Source organism: Chiloscyllium punctatum, chromosome 3 (assembly GCF_047496795.1).
Source record: "Chiloscyllium punctatum isolate Juve2018m chromosome 3, sChiPun1.3, whole genome shotgun sequence".
Lineage (NCBI taxonomy): Eukaryota > Metazoa > Chordata > Chondrichthyes > Orectolobiformes > Hemiscylliidae > Chiloscyllium > Chiloscyllium punctatum.
The window spans coordinates 85936289-85961367 of record NC_092741.1 but is presented as its reverse complement, the minus strand read 5'-3'; the positions used below and the strand labels follow the sequence as shown (position 1 = coordinate 85961367).

The 25079-nt window shown below is 37.9% G+C and overlaps 1 protein-coding gene across 42 annotated transcripts in view; it reads left to right on the top strand.

Annotated features, from left to right (window-relative positions):
- The window catches only part of trdn (triadin), a 446963-nt gene that overhangs the window by 270838 nt on the left and 151046 nt on the right, over positions 1-25079 (top strand). For 41 of the 42 annotated variants that reach the window (XR_011954524.1, XR_011954519.1, XR_011954525.1 and 38 more), the window contains 7 exons: positions 3474-3500; positions 4886-4924; positions 5801-5827; positions 9212-9238; positions 21410-21448; positions 23014-23040; positions 24994-25044. Coding sequence is in view for 33 of the 42 variants with exons in the window: in XM_072555968.1 (XP_072412069.1) it covers positions 3474-3500; positions 4886-4924; positions 5801-5827; positions 9212-9238; positions 21410-21448; positions 23014-23040; positions 24994-25044 (237 nt within the window). In the remaining 9 variants the exon portion in view is untranslated. The remainder of the gene's footprint in view (positions 1-3473; positions 3501-4885; positions 4925-5800; positions 5828-9211; positions 9239-21409; positions 21449-23013; positions 23041-24993; positions 25045-25079) is intronic. The other variant, XM_072555947.1, reaches the window with a different exon arrangement.

Sequence of the window (25079 nt, the reverse complement as noted above, 5' to 3'; positions counted from 1 at the left end):
CAGGTTAATTGTCCTCAGCATCAAATAACTTCTTTGGGGCTGTATCTCAATACTTCTGTAGAACTACCACTAATTCCTTACTTTAATGTTTCTAATGTTAACAGATCTAACTTCCTTCTCCCTGTCTCCCGAGCCATGTTATATGTGGAAAGATCTGCCAAACTGCCCAAAACTGAAGCCAAGGCTAAAAAAAATCTGCTTTTCTCCAAGTTTCCAAAAGAATGTCATAAAGTTCTAACAGAAATCTTCAGGTGCTTTTGTTTACTTTGATGATTTGTGAACCCTCTGAAGCTAAACAAAACCTCATTCATTCTGAAATCTAGATCTCTCACACTGTTGAAACAAAATCATCATGGCGACAGAAACATTCAGAAGCCAATCATTAATTCTGTCAGAAATCCAAAAGCTGAAAGTCCAAACTTAACACCAAAAATTATGTAAATCACATAATCTGCACCACAATAGATAAGATATTGGTGACTTTATTTCAGATGGAATAAATAGACCAAAACATTTGTTTTGTTTTCACATCAGAGCTGAAGAGTCACCTTTTTCAGTTCAGTTGAGGGCAACTGATCACCTCAGTAGAAGTGTTTTCTAGTCTGTGAAATTTCTAAACTGGGAGAGCTTGCATAATAGTCTTCACATTGCCAGATGTTGAGCAAGTGTGGGCTTAAAGAATTTCTACTTCACTGAGATGTGAGTATCATTTCTTTTAACTAGTATCTCTGACAGTTGGGAAACTACTTTTTGTTTATGTGAAGACCTTTCCAAATTGTCTTATATATCAACATAATTTTTTTTAAAAAAATTAATAAACTTATTTTCTGTTGTTAAAGAACAGAAATTTCAAAATTCATTCAAGGGAACTGGGCATCACTGTCTCTGCTAGCATTTATTGCTCAATCCTAATTGCCCTGGAGAAGGTGCCTTCTTGAACTGCTGCAAACCTTGGTGTGAAAGAACACCGATTATCTTGTTGGGAAGCAAAATTTAAGAATTTGATCCAGTGACAGTAAAAGACTGGTAAATAGTTGGGAACTTGCAAATGGTGATGGTCCATTGTATGTGCTGCACTCTTCCTTCTGGATGCTGGTGGTAGAGGTAATTTGTTTGGAAGTTTTTGTTGAAAGATCCTTGGTCTGGTGATACAGTGCATCTTGTAGACATTGGCACATTGGTATTACTGATAGTGACTGTTGGGCTGCAGATCAAGGAAGCTGCTATTTCCTGGATGATATTGAGCTTCTTGGTTGTTGTTTTAGCTGTACACATTAGGCAACTGGAGAGTATTCCAACACACTCCTGACTTACGTCATGGAGATACTGTAAAGGTTATGGGTGGACAGGTATTGGGGAAATTGGAGGGGAGTTACATGCCAAATACCCAGTTTTTCATTCACTCTTGTAGTCATAGTATGTATATGACTGGTCTAGCTCAGTTTCTGGTCATTGGTGAATCCTCCCCCCACTCCTTCCACCCCCCAACCCTCTGCCATCCTTCAAGGATGTTGACAGTGGGGCAGGCAGGGGTTCAGCAATGGTTAAGCTATTGAACATTAAAGTGCAATGGTTAAATTCTTTGTTATTAGACATTGTCATTGCCTGACATTTGTGTGGCACAGAACTTACTTGCTACTTACCAACCCCAGTCTTGAATGTTGTCCAAGTTTTCCTGCACATATACAGGTGCTGCTTCAATATATGAGGAATCAAATAATGCAATTATCAGTGAACATCAGAGCCTGTGATAATCTTACCAAGTTGTGATTACTTACAAATGCATAAATACTGAGGCCAAAGGATCTCCAACAATGGAGGATGCAGTGAATTATGTGGTATGATGCCCTCTATGTTCTCCTTTCTCCTCAGGTGAACAAGTACCCCCAGAAATGGCAGCTGTTTGTTACTATAGTTGACATTTGAAGAGTATAGAATGTTCAGCTCTTCTCCCCCTTACAGGTGGGAGAACACAGGATTGGCTGTAGTTCAAATTAATGTTCATACATTGAAGGACACAAGGAAACCATCCTTCATGCTCAGCTGAGGCAACTTTCTTCCAGGAGTAACCATGAGGTTACTCACCCTCCTGCAACTAAACGTATGACAGACCAGCCACTATTTGCTCTGCTGGATCTCAAGTGTGCCTTCCTTCTTTAGCATCAAAACTGGAAATAATCAAACCATCAAACTCTTCGGCCAGTTTCAGATCTTTACTTGATATTTTGGGCTTTCTTCTCCTGAAGGAACATAGAAGGACAATGTTCGTCACCCACAACTAAGTCTTGTCACCTTTCATGCTAGTTGCTGTTTCTTTGGCTAATGACATGCATGAGTCACTCTGGAGCCACCGTACTATGGCTAACAGTGCTAGTTTTGATTTACTGTAATATGGATGATTATTCTGGTCTTACCCCTGTAGAACCGATTTAAGAGAAAAATCAGAACTTCAGAGTTTGAACACCTAAATGTTTACTACTTCAGCATTGAACATGTTGAGCTTTTATAGTTCTTGGCAGAGCTGCAATCATTTCTTGCCACAGAGATCCTGTAGCATCAACCTTTGCCAACTACATATTAGGATATCCCTCCAACAGTTCCATAGTCACACCTATCCAGTTGTTGCTTGCCAAAGGTGTAGTACTCCTCTTTGTGGAATGGAGAGGTTGTTGATATGTCTGCCACACTGCAGACAGGTTCTCTGGATAACCATATGATTGCTAACTACCTCTCCAGTAGCCATTCAGATTGTTCGGTTACACAGGGAGCTCTTTTCCCTCTGGGGGCATATGATCCCCCAACCTACCCTGCCCAGGTGTGCTGGGGGAAAACAGTGAGTGAATTATTATTGAATCATGAGGCCATCCTCTTTTATGCTTTCATGCTGACAAGTAAGTCTGTTGTTCAGAAATTCTTTGGAAACTAATGGAAACTAATACTCACAGGCTGATGGGAGGATGATAGTTGGACATTTCTTGCAGGGATGAATGGTACAGTAAAGGAAATCTGAAATAGCATTTGGGAGCTGGAATCCCTTTAAACATTGAGCCCATATTTTCGATAGCATCAGCTGACAATGCAGCAGCCATTTAATCCATACCACCCGAAATTGACTTATTGGCTGTTATGACAATTCAGAAACAGGAATCTGAGCAGAGAAGGCCATTGACACCCTGATCCTGATTCTGCCTTCATCTTTCAGCCTTGTCTCGTAGATTCCCATCCTTTGTTTCTTTCACCTCCAATAGAAATGACACAGAATGCTTTAAGAATAGTCAAAGCTGGCTTTAGGAATAAGGTTTGATTGATCATGAAAGGGGAGATAGAATGGTAAATACTGGAGCCCAGTACCTGATGTGTCATCCACAAACAAGTGCATAAATACTTCTCAGCTGTTTGTATAGTTTATGTCAATGTCACATTGATATCCCATGGCTGAAACTTAAGTTTTCTTTTATTTTGTGTATTCACAGCTAAACTTGCAAAGGATAAAGCTCCTGGTGAGTTCTTCACAGAAACAGCTCAGATTTACATGTGTCCTTAACACCTAGAAAATTCTCTGCAGTAAATCAACAAATGATAGCATCCAACTAACGGAATGTATTCATTATTCAAAATAATTATAACAATATTACTTTGGACTTTGTATCAATTCTATTCAGCCTAAATGTATGTAATTCATAAGTGATCACATCCCTTGTATTTCATTTTTATCAGTTTTTCATACACAATATACAAGACGTACGCTATGAATGACAAGTGTCTTATATACAGGGAAAATAGATTGTAAAGTTGATTCACTGCAATTGTAGATGAGTATTCTGGTATTTCGCAGAAAAGCTTAAGAATAAGTTCCAGAACTTAGAGTTTAAATCTTTAAATGTTTACCTCGTCAGCACTGAATATGTTGGATAGAAATATGCTTTGTACTTTTCATTTTGATTTATCATACCTTTAGCTTAAATTACAGAATAGTATAATCAATGGACATGTGTTAGCTCACTCCTGGTGTTACAGCATTACTTAGTTCCGTAATATAGAGACTTCTCAGTAGGCTTACTTGCTGCATGGCTATGACTTTGGTGAAATGTCATTTATAGTGCTGGAGATGAGGGAAAATGTCCAGCTTATATGTGTTTTATGTAGTGTATGAACTTTTAAATGACATTAAAGTTCAGTATCCAAGCACATCAGATTGATTCTTTCTCCAATAGACCAAATATTAGACCCGAATATGAAAATATTTGATAGTTTTATAGAACCTGTTTGCTAAGAAAAGAAGATGATGTCAAAAGACATCTATTTGTCATGAAAAAAAACATGTTCACAGTTTAAAATAATTTCCAACACATTTAATATCAAGGTATATAATGATGTAGCATGCTGTACTCCCAGTAACTCGCTCACCTTCATGATGTTTTATTCTGTGCAATAGTGACACTCATAGTCGAAGCTCAGTTCTGTCACTTGACTTCTGTTGTGCTGTTCTTTGTGACTAACACAGACCAAAGCCTCCAAATACACCAACCACTGGTCTACTCATCTCTGGTTATTTCAATGTCTTCTCTGGTTGTATTCTTTGCAAAAAAAGAAGATAAAATGTTTGGTTTGTATTGATAAAAAGCAGAAAGGATGTGATAACAATGGTACTGAGAAAATACTGACCTCATCGGAATAGAGAGGCGCAAGGAGTGCAGTGATTAAGAGAATGATTGAGCTAGTTGTGTGGGAGAAACTGAAACACAGGGGATGTCAGCAGGATAAAGGTGATGGTAAAAATAAATGAGAAAAGTTAAAGTGAATTGGAAACAAAGGGAGATGCACAAGTCAGAAGAAAAACAGATAACATAATAAGTGAAATAAACTTGAACCATTACTTTTTCAGAAAAAGCAAAGGACAAGAAACCTACTCTTATTGAAAAAGGTAAAGACAATGAGATTATGTTGTTAGATTGTTTTAAAAAGGGAGGCCTTGCTGACTCTCGTTGTAGTGTAAAGTGCTAGTGGAATGGATGAGAAATATGCATATTGTAAAGGATGGGCTGAATGTCCTGTTTTTGTGTTGTACTTTCCAATCACTCAATGATTTTAGAAGTTAATGTCATGCATTACAATCCTGAGATCATATGTTGCTGAATTCCAGATCCATTCTCCCAGTGGTTAAAGTTCCAAGTAAGAGCGCAAATCCATAGAATTACCTCATTGTAAAGTACCAACTTAATACAGTTAAAATTATTCATAACACAACATTTGCTACTATGATCAAACTGAAAATGCTCTCTGTGTATATGAAAGAAACACAGGCTGATAAAAATGACCTATTTGGGTAACACCGATCAAATGCCGAACCTTGATGTTAAACAAAGGAAAGGCTTGCATTCTTAGAGGATCTTTCACATCTCAGGACATCTAAAATGTTTCACAGCAAATAAAATACTTTTTGAGGAATCATCACTGTACGAAAACAGGCAAGTTTACATTCTCAAAACAGTTATGTAACTTTGCTGTTTAAAAGAGCCCAACATGAGTTAATTACATTTGTATGGAAAATTCAGCATTGTAATGAATTAACATGCTCCCATTTTCAAAGGAAAAATGTTATCAATCTCTGATATAACTCAGGTCACTGACTACATTCTATATATCATATAAATAATTCAATTGTTTTTTTCTGTACAGCTATTGATATTTCTTCAGTAATATTGCACAACATTCCAAAAGTTGACTTGTTAACACATTTTGTGATATTTTTATATCTGGCACCCTGATACTTAAGTCTTTTTTCTATTTTGTTTTACAGCTAAACCTGCAAAAGAGAAAACACCAGGTGGGTGCATTGCAAGCAAGGCACGATTATCTATGAACAATCAAAATGCTTATTTCTCACTCTCTTAACATATGGGATTACAAAAAACAAAATTATCCAACTTCTTTTCACACAGTTGTGTCTGTTGTTTTTCAAGTTGCTTCTGTCCAATTTTAAGGTGCTAATCAAAAAATGTTAGTGTGTAATGGGATGGAAATCCATGACACCTAAACACCACCAGCTGCCACCCGTTGACCAAAATAAATAGAAATATGTAAATTACACTTGTGGAGTATTAATGTCATATATCGAATTTTTCATCATTTCTGTCTCATTTGCACTCATTTCTATTTAAAGCCAGTGTAAATTGCCTCTTCAGAGTTGATAAAGCTCACTGAGAAAGCAAGAAATAAGTGAAGGTGCTGAAACTAGACCGTTAGAGTTGCAGTTCCAAGTTTCTTCTTCCTCCCTTCACTTTTTTTGTTTTTCACTGCTGCCAATTCACATTGTCATCTGTTCAATGCAAACTTCAAGAATATATAAGAAATGGTTGAGGTGTAGAAAAGAATGGCTGGTTAGGTGGCATTAATGATGGATTTTTAAAGTTACTATTTTACAGGATGTGGCCATTGTTGGCTAGTTTAAAATTTGTTTTCCCTTCTAATCGCCCTTAAGATGATGGGGAGCTGAAATATAAATGATCAGGGAATAATTGCTGTTTCTCATTTATACGGCTACTATATGAGTATTTAAGGTTAGATATATTCTTGACCAATCAGAGATTCGGGGTTATGGGAAAGGGCAGGAAAGTCAAAGTGAGGAGTGACAGATCAGCCATGATCCTATTGAAAGGCAGACTAAGTTCGAGGGGCCAAATGGCTTACTCCTGTTCCTCTTTCTTATGGTCTTGTTGACATGGATTCAGAATATAAAAAAGGCTGTTCAAATTGTAAATTCCAACCTAGGAGAAACAGCAACAGTTTGTAAATTACAGAATGGGGTAAACAGAACATATATGTGGACAGAAAAAACATTATTTAAAACCTGTAACAATACCCAATTCTACATACAAGAAGGAAATTAATTGAAATGTGTACATGAATGGTGTTGAAATAGTTGAGGATGAAGATTCAACAGAATCAAAGAAGTCTCAACTGTCAAAATATTCAGTCAGTTACAGCAAGGAGCAATTCTTAAGCAAAGACAATTCTGAAGTCCTATAATGCAGAGAACATTGGAAGCAAACTATGAAAAAATTTAGCCAAAATGTACATTGAGAATAATGTCCATATCCTGGGAACTGAATGCAGTGCACAACATTTTGACAGAGTAATGAATTCAGGCAAATCTCTGCATAAGAGATATACATATCAACTGAGTTTGAATGGGAAATATTTGAAAGGTGATTCTTTTTGAAATTGCCAAGATAATTAAGGAAATAAGAAATGTACATTTGGCAAACCAACCAAAAGGTGACATTGGACTGAATCTTTAGGCCCAGTTTGAAATGAGGCCAAATGTAGGCAGATGTAAAGTTTTGTGCCATCAGTGGGTATAATTTTCCTCATCACTATCCTGACCCAAGCCATTTGCCCAGAAGTCAAATGAGCACAGGTGTTTTAGATTAGATTAGATTACTTACAGTGTGAAAATAGGTCCTTCGGCCCAACAAGTCCACATTGCCCCGCCGAAGCGCAACCCACCTATACCCCTAACCTAACACTATAGGCAAATTAGCCTGGCCAATTCACCTGACTTGCACATCTTTGGACTGTGGGAGGAAACCGGAGCACCCAGAGGAAACCCATGCAGACACGGGGAGAATGTGCAAACTCCACACAGTCAGTCGCCTGAGGCGGGAATTGAACCCGGGTCTCTGGCGCTGTGAGGCAGCAGTGCTAACCACTGTGCCACCGTGCCGCCAATGGGCAATGGGCAATGCATTCTCAAGAAGTCAGTAACCAAGAATATTTAGTGTTTTATGATGGTCAATTGGCATCGACGTGGCATAGGGGAGCAGCAAAACTATATAAGAGACCAGATGGGGGTCGACTTCTGACAAACTTTGAATCCCTCCCATTCTGTTGCTCTGGCCTAACATAAGATGAGGTTGCAGGAATCCCTGTTTCCCTAACCACACTACTTGGGTAATTTGAATCATAGCCTGCACCCCTCAGGCTTCTGACCTCTCATTTACTGTGATATCAGGGTCCCAAAACCAGCAGAGAATATCCTGCTCAAATAGAATCAGCCTCGTAAAGGTTGTGCCAAGACTGATATTAGAAAGTCTCCTTTTCACAAAAACAAAATTATAATAGACAAATTCCAGAAGGTGAAAATCTCAGAATCATTTCAGAAACACTTGCATGCAGATGCTGGAACAATGAGATCCTTACAGCTTTGGTGATGAATAGCTTGTCTCATTAGTAACAATCTTGTGATCTTTTTATTCACTTCATAGCTACAAACTAATTGGAAATGCAGAGGAAACTTGCATAAAAACTTTTGTATTTGTAATCACTGCAGAAGAGCTTTCACTAGGACAGTTTCTCACAGAAAATGCACAGTGCTTCAATTATGTTTATGCAGTTAACTTCACATTGAAAACCACTCTAAGATGATTCATTGAAGAAACAAATATACTAGCCCGAAATATTTTTGGGTTCGGATAGCTGTTCAAAAACTTAGTTTTAGTTTGTGAAGCATGTTGAGAACCAGCAGAGACATAGGAAAGTTGAGGTTATGGAATGGGGGTTTCAGACTTGTTGTTAGACGACTAAAAGTTGTGCAGATGAAGATTCAAGAAGCCAGAAGGATAATGTAAGAAAAGTGATGGTCTCAGAGGTGTGGTGTTATGATTCCTCAGAAGGATTTGTACATTTGAAATCTTGAAGACAAAGGACACACACTCTCTCTCTGTAGCAAATGCAGCAAAGAATGCCATGCTTGAACAAAGCTCCTGAGCAACTCTAAACAATTCTCAAAATCAAGTTGACCACTACAGCACAAACAACAGCATTACAAGACAGAAGGCTGTCAATTTGGAGAGAAAGTAATTATTGCAGATGATCAAGGGAATTGGTAACCCATGTCACTGTGTAACTTCATGAGTCTCTTCTTGTGTGCTTGTGATTTGATCTTCTGAATATCTGATTCCCCAGCTTGCTATATGATTGCTATCTATAAATTGTCCAAGCATGAGATAAAGGTCACCTAGAGCAATGAGCCTGTTCTTCTCAGAAATTGTTTCTGAAATGAAAGGAATATCAAGCCCTTGATTGCAATATGGCTTTCCAGATATCAGGTGTCCTGGTCCAGTTATCATCTAAAATAGTTTCAGTAAAACAGTATATTTGTTTTCAGTAGGACTCATCCCTTACTCTATACAATCTTTTTATTTTACAGACAAACAGGGAAAACCTGAAAAAGCAGGTATGTGCCAAATTAAGCTTTTGTTGGCTCTCTTTCTTTACAAAGTAAAAATGATGCTAATGGCTGACATTAATATATGATTAAACATAAGCTTTACTAGTGAGTTTTGAGAAGATTTATAGCTCAGATTGAGGTTCTGGCTGTAAGTTTGCTCACTGAGCAGGAAGATTCGTTTTCAAACATTTTGTCATCATACTAGGTAACATCATCAGTGAGTCTCCAGTGTAGCACTGGTGGTATGGTCCACTTTTTATTTATGTGTTTAGGTTTCCTTGGGTTGGTGACGTCATTTCCTGTGGTGATGTCATTTTCTGTTCTTTTTCTCAGAAGGTGGTAAATGGGATCCAAGTCAATGTGTTGTTGATAGAGTTCCAGTTGGAGTGCCATGCTTCTCGGAATTCTCATGCATGTCTCTTTTTGGCTTATCCTAGGATGGACAAACAGAGATATGTGCCAGAATTCCAAGAAGTATGGCACTCCAACTGGAACTCTATCAACAACACATTGACTTGGATCCCATTTACCACCTCCTGAGAAAAAGAACAGGAAATGACATCACCACAGGAAATGATGTCACCAACCCAAGGAAACTCAAACACATAAATAAAAAGTGGATCATACCACCAGTGCTTCCCTGATGATGTTACCTAGTATGTGACAAAACATCTGAAAACAAACCATCCAGCTTAGCGAGCAAACTTACATCCATAAGCTTTACTTTAGAAGTCACCTATTTGGCTTAGATTTTAATTAGGCATAACTATATTGGTATGTATGTAGATTTAGACATTTAATTGAGGGAAAAATTAGATGGCTTCTCTGTTAATTTAGCAAAAGGCTGGTGAAGATTCTATACTTGAATACAATAAACTTTTACAAAATGGAGTTAAACCTTTGCTAAGTTGTACAACATATAAAAGAAGGTCACACAAAATATTTAACTCAAAATGCAGTGTTATTGCTAAGACTTGTTTGGTCAAAGCAGAGTCAAAGAGTAACATTAAAAGTGCTCAGAAAGGGTTGTAGATTGATTTTTGACACAGATTTTTGGATACTTTACATAGCTGTGCGTGGAAATGGCTTGGAGTTACTCAAAACAGTTATGGTCAATTCCACCTTTCTATCACAAGATTGCTGCTGGACTCCAAACTTCATAATTTTATACCAGCAGGGAGGTCTTGAAGCCAGCTACCAGCTGCAGAAACCAAGGCAACTAACTACAGATGTAAAATTACAAGACTTAAGGATAATTTAATGTCATATCTCATCTACATTGTGGATAAGCTCTCACTTTTATTAATTTGAACCATACAAACACCTGAAACTCATGAGAAATAACTTATTTTAGTCCTCTTCTGTTATCTTTTTTGTATCTATACATTTTACTTGGGAAAATGATTTAATTCTAATACTTATATGAGTTGAACCCATAGCTGCGATATAAGTTAATTTTATATTTATACTTTGAACATAAGATACTGATCCAAACCTGATTTTCTTATTTTAGGTATTTTGAGCATGTTAACAGACTTGCTTTTAACTATTGTTATCAGAGAACCATACAATGATACCAGAATAATACATCTCATTACGTCTGTGTAAGCCCTCTGCTAGAGTGTTTCACCAACTGCCACTCCAGTGTTTTTTTCCCAAAAGCCATGTAATTTTTTTCTATCATGGTACTATAATGCAGTTTTGCAAAGGAGGACCAAGAGATAAATTAAGATGGAAAAAGTACAATATAACAGTAAACTTGTAAGGCACATGGAAGTGGGCTGTATGAGCTCCAAAGGTACTTAAAAAGAAAAAGATTAGTGAAGACAAATTTAAGTCCCTTGTAATCCTAAGGGGGACAATTGATAATAAAGAACAAGCAAATAGCAGATCAATTAAACAACTACTTTAGTTCTTTCTTTATGGAAGAAGACACAAATAATATCCAGAAATACATTATAACACACTATTAGCAGAACTGACTTGTTTTAAAGTCCAGAATTCTTCCCAAATTTTCAACAAGGATCTACACACAGTTATACTAGGGCAAGTCTTTGAGAGTCCTGTTAAAATCCATGATGCAGTCCTGCTGAGCTCACCTAAATAGACCAACTGCGGGAAGACATCATCTGCTATCAGTAGTCTTTAGATTACAACAAAATCCAGCTCTTCAATGGGATACATATTGTCACCAGCATTCGGCTCCAATGCAATAATTACCTTGCATCTCTCATCCTGTCTCCAAGGTACACAAATCTAACTCTAGGATTTTGTAGTCTGCAGAAACCATAGCCAGCTGTTTTTTTCTCTATGTTTAGGTGGGAAAGCTGGCACTTGGATCTGAGTAGGATGTGATATGGCTCTTGGTTACATGTCGTATTTACCTATCACTGGGCAAAACCAGTCAGGGTCACTTGAATTTTACCTTGAATTGAATAAGATAGTTTAAAATATAATCACTTTATAAAATCTCACAGATGTAACAATTAAATGAAAGGGAAATAATGGTTCTAACATACTATTAACTATAATATTGCAAACAACTTAACATCTAACTTATTAAAGCTGTACAACAAACATTCTTTCTCCTTCTGTTATCTTTCACCATTAAACAGCGCTGGCTTCACAATAAGGCTTGACCTATCAACAGATAGCATGGGCTGGTTAAGTTATAAATTCTAGTTGTTATGGTTTATTAGAATTCTAACTTTGTTATGAACTTCTTTATGATTAGTAGCTTCATTTACCAGCATCTCCACAGCATATCTCCTTTCTCATTTTATGTAGATTTTTGCAGCTTTTTGGTGTCCTAGACTGGAAAATTGCATACTTGGTTCAGCCTAGGTAACTTTGTCAGGAACAGCACTACTGATTTTGCTAATCCTTCTGGTGTTTTCTTCTTAAGGTTTGTACGTGGGATGTCACTGGCTGTGCGAGCAAGCATTTATTGCTCATTCCTAACTGCTGAGAGGGCACTTAAGAGTTGAGGGTCTGGAATCACATCTCGGTTGGACCAGGCAAAGATGGCAAATTTTATTCCCTAGTCAATGTTAGTGAACCAGATTGTTTCTTTTTACAACAATAGTTACATGGTCATTGTTAGGCCATTCTTTATTCCAGAATGTTTTGAACTGATTTTAAATTCTATCATCTCCCATAGTGGGATTTGAACTCATTTCTTCAAAGCATTGGCCTAAGGTTCTGGATTTCTATTCTAGTAATATTATCACTATACCACTGCTCCCCATAACTGGTGATACTGAAACAGATAAATTGTAAATACGGAAGAAATCCTCTGTCTACCCTCTGGATTCAGTAATTTTATTCATTCTTTTTGAAAACCAAGCATTATGTTATCATCAAGCTGTTGACCTTTTAACAGCTTTTAGGCCATTCTATTTCGGTTATGACCTTCCTTTCCATATCTTTACCTGTTGCTTTACTATTTAATTGTGGGATTAGTTTTTGTTTCGGTTGGTTTCTATGAATTTAACTTGCAATGTTTTTTGGCTGAACTTTGCAGATTTAACATTCTGTGCAAGCAGTATGTTTTTTCAAGTTAAATCCTTGTCAGATGCTTTAGAACATTGATTAATGTTTCATTGATAATAAGACCAAAAATAATTTTGATCCTCTTTTCATTTCTCAATTAATTTTTAAAATTCCTTTCATTTTTCATTTTCCCAGACAGCATAAGCTTGGTCCAATTACTTTCTTGCAGGAACAACAGCTTATTCATTTTGAAGTTTGAAGTCACGTTCGAGAGCACAAATCCTTCCCCATGGCTCCTTATGTTGCCTGTAGCTGAGTCTTTTGGTTTTAAACTAATTCATTCCAATATTTCACCATAGTTGAGTGCTGCGGTTAAGTCAGTTGACACCTGTTTCTCAGGTTCAGTCTATAGGTTTAATTGACAGCTCCAATTTGGATTCAGTTATGCTTGGTCAGACAGATGTTCCAATGCCCCTTTACTATCATGCCTGAACTTCTGACCGGACACACCTTTAGTTGAACAATCATCTCCACAGCAGGATTTCAGAAAGTCATGTATTTTCAAATATCATTTGATTTCATGTATTCATTTTCAGCTTTAATAGCTTCATTAGACTTTTCTGGGGCCTCTAGAGATGGTAAAATTTAGTATCTGGCTAGATAATACCCTCATAGAAAATCAACATTATTATTGGTGACATAGATATAATCCTTACAATTACTAAAATATCTGAAATGAAATAATTTTTAAAATTAATTTTGTACAAAGCATCATTTAAACAACCACCATTAATACAATATATTTTTATATAGCAAGCTTCCAAAGGGAAATTTCCATCAACTGCCAATATCTGTATCAATATCATATTCTTGACACGATGGCAATAAAGTGACACGCTCCAGCCAAAACTCCTCTGCTCTGCCCATTCTTTTTGCTTTTTTCTTTCAAACTTTTAACTTAAACTTATCTGGAGATAAATGAAGGAGACTGAATGTCATTTCTGGTGAGTCCCAAGGCGACTCCCAGACCAGACTAACGTGGGGACGGTGAGTCCTAGAAGCCAGTCCAAGGGCAGGCAGACATGAGGATGGGAAGTCCCAAAGTGAAGGCCAGCGGGGGTCAGCAGTGAGTCCTGGACCAGACACGAGACCCTTGGGGGCCGAAGGTATCAAGGCTTGAAGCCCAGCTTGGTCTAGAGATTGGCCTGGGCAGTCCAAAGGCTCAGTGCTAGCATCGACTTGGTGAAAAGACGGAAATTTTAATGCTGTTTTAAATAGGCAACATCTTGATTCTTATGCTAAACTTTTATTTATGATTTTTTTCAAATCTGTAACACAGACTTAATTATTTTGTACCGAGACACCCTACCATGAACGGCACTAAAGCAGCGACATTACAAACTTTTCACTGCACTCATTCAAGTGCACGTGAAAATAAACGCAAATTCAACAATAAAGGGGAGGTGATGGCCTAGTGATATTATCACTGGACTGTTCATACAGTGATCCAGATAATGTTCTGGTGTCCCAAGTTTAAATCCTGCCGTGGCAGATTGTGAAATTTGGATTCAGTTTTAAAATATTTAGCATTTAGAGTCTGATGATGACCACAAAGCCAATGTTGATTACTGGGGAAGACCCCGTCTAGTACACTGAAGTCCTTTCGGTAAAGAAACTGTCATCCGTACCTGATCTGGCCTACATGTGACTCCAGACCCACAGCAATGTGGTTGACTCTTAACTGCCTTTTGGCTGGGCAATAAATGCTAGCCGAGCTAGTGATGCCCATATCCCATGACTGAATTAAAACAAAAATCAATTTCCGTATCTTTAATAATACTGATTTGCTTAACCTGCCTTACCAGATAAAAGTGGAATTATCTCACCTTTAAATACAAAACATATATAATCTGGTAGGTTTTGAAAGTAAGATTTCTACATTCAAATCTTTTTATAAACTCTGGTACAGAGTTTGCTAAAGATGTGTTTTGAACCCCCATAAATGCTTCACTACAGTTATAATTACAAACAACCTGCCTTCACATGTCCTCCCTTATGCCAAAAGTAATAACATTGATCTCTTGAATAATACTTATTCTCCATGTTTTTTTTTGTTACTCTGAGGGTTACCTGTCTTTTCATTTCTGTTACTTTTCCTCATTGTTATTATCATTTTTTAAAATCTCTAATTTCTCTGTGGATTTGCAAACAAAGGCTTGCAGTGATGCACATGCTTGTGAGACAATGTGTAATTACCAACCATTACAACAGCTGATTTTATCTTAGAAACTTTCTGGGCTTTTAGTGGGATGTATTCTGAAAAGAAACTGTTTCTCTGTATGTATTAAAGCTCTGAGGCATTCAAAGTCAAAGGAGCTCTTCATGGTTGTGTACTATCTATCAGGCATTATTTCATTTTCTCCAGAAACTTTTAGAAAATTCAGATTCTGTTTGTACTTTAGATTTATAATCATTTGCCTGTAAGCTTCCAAAATTAGCTCATGGGGCTTGAGAATGGCAGTTTTCATCTTAGGGCAATATTTATCCTAGCAATACACTTCTGACACATTTCACTATTAAACAGTGTTATCTTGGCAATAGTATAAGGCTTGACATATCAACTAACTGCATGTGGTGGTTAAGGTATAAATTCCAGTTTGTATGATTTATTAGAATTCTAACTTTGTTATGAGCTACTTCATGCCTAGAACCTTCATTTACCATCATCTGTCATAGCCAATCTCCTTTCTCATTTTGTATAGTTTTTGCAGCTTTTTGATGTCCTGGACTGGAAAATTGCACACTCGGTTCAGTCTGGGTAACTTTGTCAGGAACAGCATTGCTGATTTATGCCAGTCCTTTGGGTTATTTTAAAGATTTGTTCATGAGATATGGATGTCACTGGCTGTGCAAGCAAGCATTTATTGCTCATTCCTAACTGCTCAGAGGGCAGTTAAAAATCATTCAAGTTGTTGTGGTCTGGAGTCACATCTAGGCTGAATCAGGCAAAGATGGCAGATTTTATTCCCTAAAAGATGTTAGTGAACCAGATAGATATTTTTGACAAGAATAGTTACGTGGTCATTATAAGATAGCTCTTTATTCCAGATATTTTTGAATTCAATTCAATTTTTTAACTTTATCCTAGTCCATGGACTGTAACTCTGAAACTGTACACCTGAAACAATATCTTTCCTTTGAACACTTTGAAATAAAGCTGTCCGACTTTATTTTGGCCATTTCAACTTTGTAACATTTTTTTTGGATAATATTAGAAGTCCTTTCCCACTGAATTTAGGGAATACATGGATAAATCTTGCCAAATCAAAACTGGAAGTTAAATTTGAGTCATTCATTTTTGCCAATTTTACATTGTCAGAACATTTTTCTGTTGAGTTCAAATTTCCTTTCTAATTTGTCTCATTCCAATTTCTCCTTTTCTGTCTCTCTTTTACTTTGAAATACTTTGTACTTTGGAATTCATGTTCAAGATTTCATTTTTTTTCTGCCTTCTTTCAGATTCAAACTTTCTTTTCACTTTTCTCTGTTTTGCTTCTTCCTCTTTTTCCTTCTTGCTTCCAGATTTTGGGTTTTCTGTATCTCTTTCCAAGTCAAATTCCTTAACTGATAATTGAAGTCTGTCTCACTCCATTTGATTACTCATCAAAAGTACTATTTGATTACTAATTTCTTCCTTGAGTTCTAGGTGATAAGCCAGTATTTGAGTAACTTCTGCCTTTTTAGCCTAGACTTCTAAGTCTGCTTTGATTCCTCTGCCACGAGTTTCAAGTTCACCTTTATTGAACTATTGCAAGATATTCAGATGACTCTTCTCTTTTTAGAAGTACTTAAGCAAAAGGAGTAAACATGCTATTTTTTACAATCATAAAATCATTCAGTCCATCATGTCCATGTTGACCAAGTTTCCCAAACTAAACCAGTCTCATTTGCCTGTGCTTGGCCCATATCCTTCTCAACCTTTCCAATTCATGTATCTGTCCAATACCCGCATCTGCCACTTCCTCTGATACACCCGCACCAATCAACCAAACCGCACCGTGGCCCAACATTTCAACTCCCCCTCCCACTCTGCCAAGGACATGGAGGTCCTGGGCCTCCTTCACCGCCGCTCCCTCACCACCAGACGCCTGGAGGAAGAACGCCTCATCTTCCGCCTCGGAACACTTCAACCCCAGGGCATCAATGTGGACTTCAACAGCTTCCTCATTTCCCCTTCCCCCACCTCATCCTAGTTTCAAACTTCCAGCTCAGTTACTGTCTCCTTGACTTGTCCGACCTGCCTATCTTCTTTTCCACCTATCCACTCCACCCTCTCCTCCTTGACCTATCACCTTCATCTCCTCCCCCACTCACCCATTGTACTCTATGCTACTCTCTCCCCACCCCCACCCTCCTCTAGCTTATCTCTCCATGCTTCAGGCTCACTGCCTTTATTCCTGATGAAGGGCTTTTGCCCGAAACATTGATTTCGCTGCTCGTTGGATGCTGCCTGAACTGCTGTGCTCTTCCAGCACCACTAATCTAGCACTTCCTCTGATAGTTCATTCCACATACAAACCACCCTGTATATGGAAAACGATACATTGAGAAAAATTAAAAGTGAAAATTGGAATATGTTCAAATTTAAATTATTTCCAGCCTTTGGATTTGCACTCACAATAGCCCCAAATTGTTACCATCACAATAGAGATAGATAATTTTTAAAATGACATTTGAATTCCCAGTGACTGACATTAAGAAACTGCACAAGATTTCAAGCTTTAAGACTCTTATTACAAGCAACAAACTCAAATCAATATAATTTATGTCTTATTTAGCAGACAATTAGTACTCTAAATTACAGAATACGTATTCATTCTTGTATTAAAAATCATTAAGAATATTGCAGTGCCATGTTTATACATTACATTACACTCTCAACAGAGTTGTCGTCATATTCTTAAATTCAGCATGTTCTTGTTACATGAGAACATCTCCTGACTTCAGATTTTAAAAAGCACTTCCTTCAATTCTCTGAACATTCTTGAATGGACATTTAGTAGCAAGACACTACCTGACAACTTTTCCATTTTGCAAACTCTACAAGTTTTAAATGGAGAATCCATTCTCACAGCATTAGTTTGCTATATCTTCACCCAGCAGCATCTCCTTTCATGTTTCCAAGGTATGACTGGTTGAGAATCTCTAAGTCTGTACAAAGCATGACCAGCTACTTCTTTCACTGTTTAGGTGGGAAAGCTGGCAGTGGGTCTCATTAGACTGTGACCAAAGCCATCAGTCCCCTGGCAAACAGATTACATTACCTTGTAATCACAGAAAGAGTAGGAGGTCACTTGCTGCATTTTACCTTGAATTAAAATAGGCAGATTAAAATATAAATGCTTTCTAAAGCATCACATTTATAATTTCTGTTGCTGGTCACAATTAACCTAAAACTACATTTAACTTGGAGCTGGTGAAGTTTTATAGGATTTGGTCACAGCTTTGGGGAAGGCCTGGTTTTGAACATTCAGTTTCAAAAAGCTGAAAATTAGAAAATAGGCTTTGAAACGTAAAGAACGCATTTTCAGAAAAGGCTTTTTTTTTTGGCATGCTTTTAATTTGATTGGAATAGCTTTCTTTTTAACCATCAACCTAATTCTACAAAGATCTTTTTCCGAATGTAAATTGGTGACCATTTTATATTAATGACTTGTCATTACTAAGACCCTGTGCTGCTTTTTAAGGGAAAGAAGAATTATTTTATGCAAATTTACTTTTTAGCCCAAAGCTAATAAGTCAGCAAATCCAAGCATGACTGGAGGCAGACCCTGGCTGTGCTGGGTGGATGAGCCACAGGGAAGGAAGGAAGGTTATTGTTAGCTCTGGACTGTTATAAATCCCTAAAACAGCTGTTATATATATATATATAAATAACAATCTTTGTAAAAGGACTGCTGTCAGATGTCATTTGATGCTGTTTTTTATTTAATTCGTTTCAGCTGTTTGAAATCTGTTGTCTTTACACTTGGGTGGTGTTTTTTGTACTGCTGTTGGTAGATTCAATATAATAAGTCAAGCAGGAAAATCAAGAAGAGAGTAACATCATGGGACAGGAGTGTAAAATCATTTATTTTATTAGAAATTTACAAGATGTTAAAATTTGTGTTAAGATGCTGAGTCCTGCATGAAGTCAAATATTTAACTTGAAAGCGCAATATAATCTATTGCATGAATATTTATATACTTTCTAGTGTGTTCATGCTGGCAACTGATTTGTATTGCTGAACTTTTTGCATTAGAAGTTTACCACATTATACAAACATAATTTTAATATCTGCATACTGTCAACGTCATATATATGTAATTTTAATCAGGCTTGCTGAGATCTCTTTAATGTCAAGAGAAGATCTTTATTAGGAAATGGGTGTTCTTCGTTGTAAATTTACAAGTTATCCCCAAGATAATGGTGTTCCAAGGATTTTTAAAAATAATAGTTGAATGTACAATGATAACCTTTATGCTAACAATTGTGTATATGCAATGTTGGCTCTCTCTTAAGATGAAAGAATAATGGGAGAATACATTGCACCCCAGTTTTCTGTATTTTTAAATTTTCAAACTTGTGGGAATCATCTGGCCAGTGTTTATTGAATTTCTTATTCTAACAATCTTCTTACACCTTTTTTCTCACTCTTGCAAATTGAGATACCTCCATGATTCAAACTGTGACATGCTGTTCGATGAATAAATTTCAGATTTAACTACCGGTTTCACCTATATGTTATGAACATTTTAACAGAGCTTTGTGTTGATCAAGTTGACAATCAAATCACTTTTGTGGATGAGTTAACACTTGCCTATTGCAGATGTGTCCTTGGAAGTATTAGTTTTGTTAAGGCAAAGAAAATGCTTGGCAGATAAATGCTTGGCAGATAAAGTAGTTATAAAATAAACTTGCCTTTCTTGCATCTTAACAAAAACGCACTTAGCAGGTAAAAGTTGAAAGTTAAAAATGAACAATTTCTTTACAATTGGGGCAGCACAGTGGCTCAGTGGTTAGCACTGCTGCCTCACAGCGCCAGGGACCCTCAGGCGACTGACTGTGTGGAGTTTGCACATTCTTCCCGTGTCTACGTGGGTTTCCTCCGGGTGCTCCGGTTTCCTCCCACAATCCAAAGTTGTGCAGGTCAGGTGAGTTGGCCATGCTAAATTTCCCATAGTGTTAGATACATTAGTTACGGGTAATTATAGGGTAGGGAAATGGGTCTGGGTGGATTACTCTTTGGAAGGTCGGTATGGACTTGTTGGGCTGAGGGGCCTGTTTCCATACTGTTGAAAATTTAACTTAATCTTCTGTACTGTAGGTATTTGTAAAAGGGCATCGAAGACACATTGACCTATCTGAGAATTCAGTCCAACCTAACCTAAACTTAAATGATGAAGGAGGCATTTCGAGAGTTCAACACAAGTCCCTTCTGAGGGGACATGTTGTATCTTCACTCAGTACAACTTTAGTTTGAGGCATTGGACGACACCGTTGTCACAAAATTAACCTAAAAGTTAAATGGACATTTGTTCTTGACATAGGAGAAAGTGAGGAATGCAGATGCTGGAGATCAGAGTCGAGAGTATGGTGCTGGAAAAGCACAGCACGTCAGCAGCATCCGAGGGGCAGCAGAATTGACGTTTCGGGCATAAGCCCTTCATCAAGGATGAGGCCTATGGTTTGGTGGGGGGCGGGAAGGTGGTTATGAGAGATATGGGAAGGGGTGAAGCTGGGGGTAAGGTAGCTGAGAACGCATTAGGTAGATGAAGGTGGGGGAGAAGGTGATAGATTGGAGAGGAGGGTGGAGCGGAGAGATGGAAAGACAATGGACAGGGTGGTGCCAAGTTGGAGGCTTGGGATTGGGATAAGGTGGGGAGAGGGGAAATAAGGAAACTGGTGAAATCCACATTAATCCTGTGTGGTTGCAGGGTGTCAAGGCGGAAGATGAGACATTCTTCCGCCAGGTGGTTAGGTTTGGCAATGGAGGAGGCCCAGGACCGACATGTCCTTGGTGGAGTGGGAGGGGGAATTGAAGTGTTCAGCCACAGGACAGTAGCTTTGGACACTAACTTGTGGATCATTTCTGAGGGACCATCATGGATGATAATATATAAATCCCTCCCCTCCCTTTCCAAGTCCTTCTCCAGACCTGAGGAGATGTCCTTACCCTGACACCAGTAAGGCAATATAGCCTTTGGAAATCCTGCTGAAGATTCCAGAGAGCCGTATCTATACCCCCAAAATGTCTCACTGATACAATGATGACCATGTTCCGATTTTCTCCACCCTCTTGATTGATTTCTCGAGCTAAAGTGCTGTGGCTAGTTTCTTTCTGATATTTACTGCTCAACCTCTAAAATCCTCATTAGTATTGGACAATTGCAGGAGCTAAGCTCCACAATTGTAACCCCCAGATTATCACAACCACTTCACCGATGCTGTGTGCACAGGTTTTAATTGCATGACTTTCCATGCACTGGACAGACAAAGGAGTAAGCTTTAAACTCTCTGAATTCAAGTACACAAACCAGTGCAATTTTCATATTTCCAATTATAATGTTTGCAGTGTGTGACACATTGACATAAGAGTATCGTACGTAAGTGAATAAAATTGTACTTTTGTTTTTGTTTATTAGTGTCAAAGAAAGAAAAGCCAAAGCCTACTAAAGTGAAAGGTTAGTTAAGCTTCATCTGAAGCTCTCCTTAATCAGATTAAATGCATGTTGTCCCAGCAATGGCAGCAAAGCCCTATTATAAATATATGGACTTCTTTTGTAGATTAAAAAAAAGCTAACTGCATTTCATTGTCGATGTAATGCTTAACACTTGTTGTCCCGTTAACTAAAGGAAGAACTGATACCAATATAACCTTTCACATCTTTAAGAAAGAAAATAAAGATTTAGGCGGCATGGTGGCTCAGTGATTAACACTGCTATCTCACAGCACTAGGGTTCCAGCCTCGGGCAACTGTCTGTGTCTGCGTGGGTTTCCTCTGAGTACTCCGGTTTCCTCCCACAGTCCAAAGATGTGCAAGTCAGGTGAATTGGCCATGCTAAATTGCCCATAGTGATAGGTGCATTAGTCAGAGGGAAATGGATCTGGGTGGGTTACTCTCCAGAGGGTCGGTGTGAACTTGTTGGGCCAAAGTGTCTGTTTCCACATTGTAGGGAAACGAATCTAATCTAATCTAAATTTTTGGGTGGCACAGTTGTTAGCACTGCTGCCTCATAGCACCAGAGACCCGGACTGTGTGAAGTTTGCACATTCTCCCCGTGTCTGCGTGGGTTTCCTCTGGGTGCTCTGGTTTCCTCCCACAGTCCAAAGATGTGCAGGTCAGGTGAATTGACCATGCTAAATTGCCTGTAGTGTTAGGTGAAGGGGTAGATGTAGGGGTATGGGTGGGTTGCGCTTCGGCGGGTCGGTGTGGACTTGTTGGGGCGAAGGGCTTGTTTCCACACTGTAAGTAATCTAATTTGCATGTGTTTAGTGCTTTTCACAACCACTGGACATTTCAAAGTCTTTACAGTCAACAAATTACACTGGACATTCAGTCTGTTAGCACTTAATTTTTGGAACAGAGACTTTCAGTATCCAAAATCAGCATCATGCTAAACAAATTTTGTACTTATTCATTTATTTATTGCTTGTGTGCCTTTGGTATGTACAATTGACTATCACTTTACCAAGATAACCACAACTAGTAAAGCTAGAAATATGCCATTATTTGCAATAGTTTATAAACTTGATGTTCAGCTAAAGCTCAGCTGGTAATACACTTATCTTTGAGTCTGAGGATGCAGGCTTAGACCCCATTCTGGGACTTGAAAACAAAAACCATTGCTGCTACACATTGTTGGAAATGCTGCTTATTCTGGTTGAGATGTTAAACTGGGATTCTGTCTGCCTGCTTGGGTGGTTTGAAACAAAAACTTCCATGGCATTATATTGAAGAAGACGAGAGTCTTGGCCAATGTTCAACCCTCAAAAAAAAATTATCTGATTATGACATTGCTGTGTGGGAATTTGTTGTGTTCAAAATAGCTACACAATTTCCTACCTTACAATAGTGACTACACTTCAAAATATAGTTCATTCGCTGTAAAATGCTGTTGTTGTCATTTTTGTTTACAAATATAATTAATAATGCCTCCCATTTATCTAAAAATGTGTTATACATCAAGGAGAGAATACAATGATTTCACTGTTTGACTTCCCAACACACATTTTTAAACTTTTCAGTTGGGCCATCTGAAGGCAAAGAAAAAAGTAAGTGGTTCTTTGTCAACTATTATAACGATCAAAAAATTGTATGAAGTAGGAAGTTGCTTCACCCAGATTCAACATTGATTCAGCTGATCATCTGATTCAGCTGGAGTTAGCTGATTGATTGTTTTGGCTGATAATTCTTTGACACATGTTATACATTGGAACACTACAAAGGAAACATTTCTGGGCAAGGTAAATAGCCAAGTACTTTTCCCCAGGGTAGGGGAGTCCAAAGCCAGAGGGCATCAATTTAAGGCAAGAGGGGAAAGATTTTAAAGGGACCTGAGGGGCAACTTTTTCACAGTGAGGGTGGTGTACACAGGGAATGAGCTACAAGAAGAAGTGGTAGAGAATAGTAAAATTACAGCATTTCAAAGATATTTGGATAGGTACATGGACAGGTAAGATTTAAAGAGATTTAGGTGAAACAACAAATGGGACTAGTTAAGTTCAGAAAACTTGGTTGGCATGGATGAGTTGGGTCAAAGGGTCTGTTTCCATGCTGTGTGACTCTATGATAGAAGCAAAGGCACTAATTTAAAGTCCAACTCCATGTGAGTGCAGTTCACACAGACACCTGGTATGGACAGGAGCTCTGCCATCATGCAATATTGTTCCTGATGTTAGACTGGGATGAGTGAAAAGGAGAGAATTCCCACACTGGAAGCTTGCTCATCCATTACCTCCCTACAGTAACATTTTTACTTATCCATTTATGCGATATGGGCATCAGTGGCTAAGCCAACATTCATTGCCCATCATCAATTGCTCTGAAGACAGTTGTGGTGAGCCATCTACTTGAAACACTGTGTGAACTATTTCACTGGTGGGAAGCTGTAAGGAACAGTTGTTCAGCTCTCGAATTAGTAGTCACGTGGAAAATTGTACATTCATTAGGAAGCATTGGGCTGAATTTCTAAAAGGAAAGTCATGAAATTCTTTTGAGGAGGTGACCAAAAGGCTTGATAAAAGTAACACTATCAATGTTGTGTGGATGGATTTTCAAAGGGCATTTGATACAGTGCTATACAACAGAATCGTAATGGAATAAAAGGGACATTAATAATGTGAGTGTAAAATTCGCTGAGTGATGGGAAACAGAGACTAACAATCAACGGATATTTTTTTGACTGGATGAAGATGTGTAGTGGAATGGATAATTGAATGCAAAGTTCAATGTTGTGGGTCTCCATGAGGAGGGATGGGCTTTAAGGGTAGTGCGAGGTAAAAGTAGTCAGGAAGGCTCTAGGGGTGTGTCTGGTGACTAAGCGAAGCCTGGTGCTGACAGTGTCCAGCATGAGCTACATTCCCAGACATAACCTGCCATTCTTTAAAAGCAAAATGTAATTAAGAAATAGCTGGGGCTACGTCCAGGCTGGACAGAGTCAGTGTCAGTTTGATGGGTGAGAGGGTGGGATTCATTTGTGCTGGATGCTGTACACTGAAGGAGTAAATATATGATACAGGTATTTGCAAGCACCAGCTACAGATAATTTGCACTCATTTTATCATGCATCTGCAATGCAGATAGAGTGAAATATTTTCGGTTAAAATGCTGGTCAAAAGCAATTTGCAGCATGCCACTGGTCCTTGCAAATTGAATACTGGGATCTCTCGGATGTTGAAGTTAGCAGCAATGACTTTAAAATGTTCTAATATCTCTTTATGAGACTCTGTAAACGTTTTTGTTGAATAATGCTTTATGCAATCTTTAGAGGCAATATATAAAAGCAATTTCCCTAATGCATTATGTTAAAATGAGTTTCTCTAGATTGTTACGTTGTAAATTAATAGTTACTTTTCATTTCTTAAACATACTGTAAGTTTTCTTACTTAAGCACCCTATAAAAATCATTGGTGTCCAAGAAAATGGGTTATTAGTACTTGTCAAATTAACATGTATCTACATTAATATATATTTTGAATAATTATAAAATGTATTTTATCTGACAGAGCCTGAAAAGGGAAAGCAGAGACAGACTCCAATCAAGTCAAAACTGAAAGGTAATAACATTTATTATGTGGAAATACATTTCTAA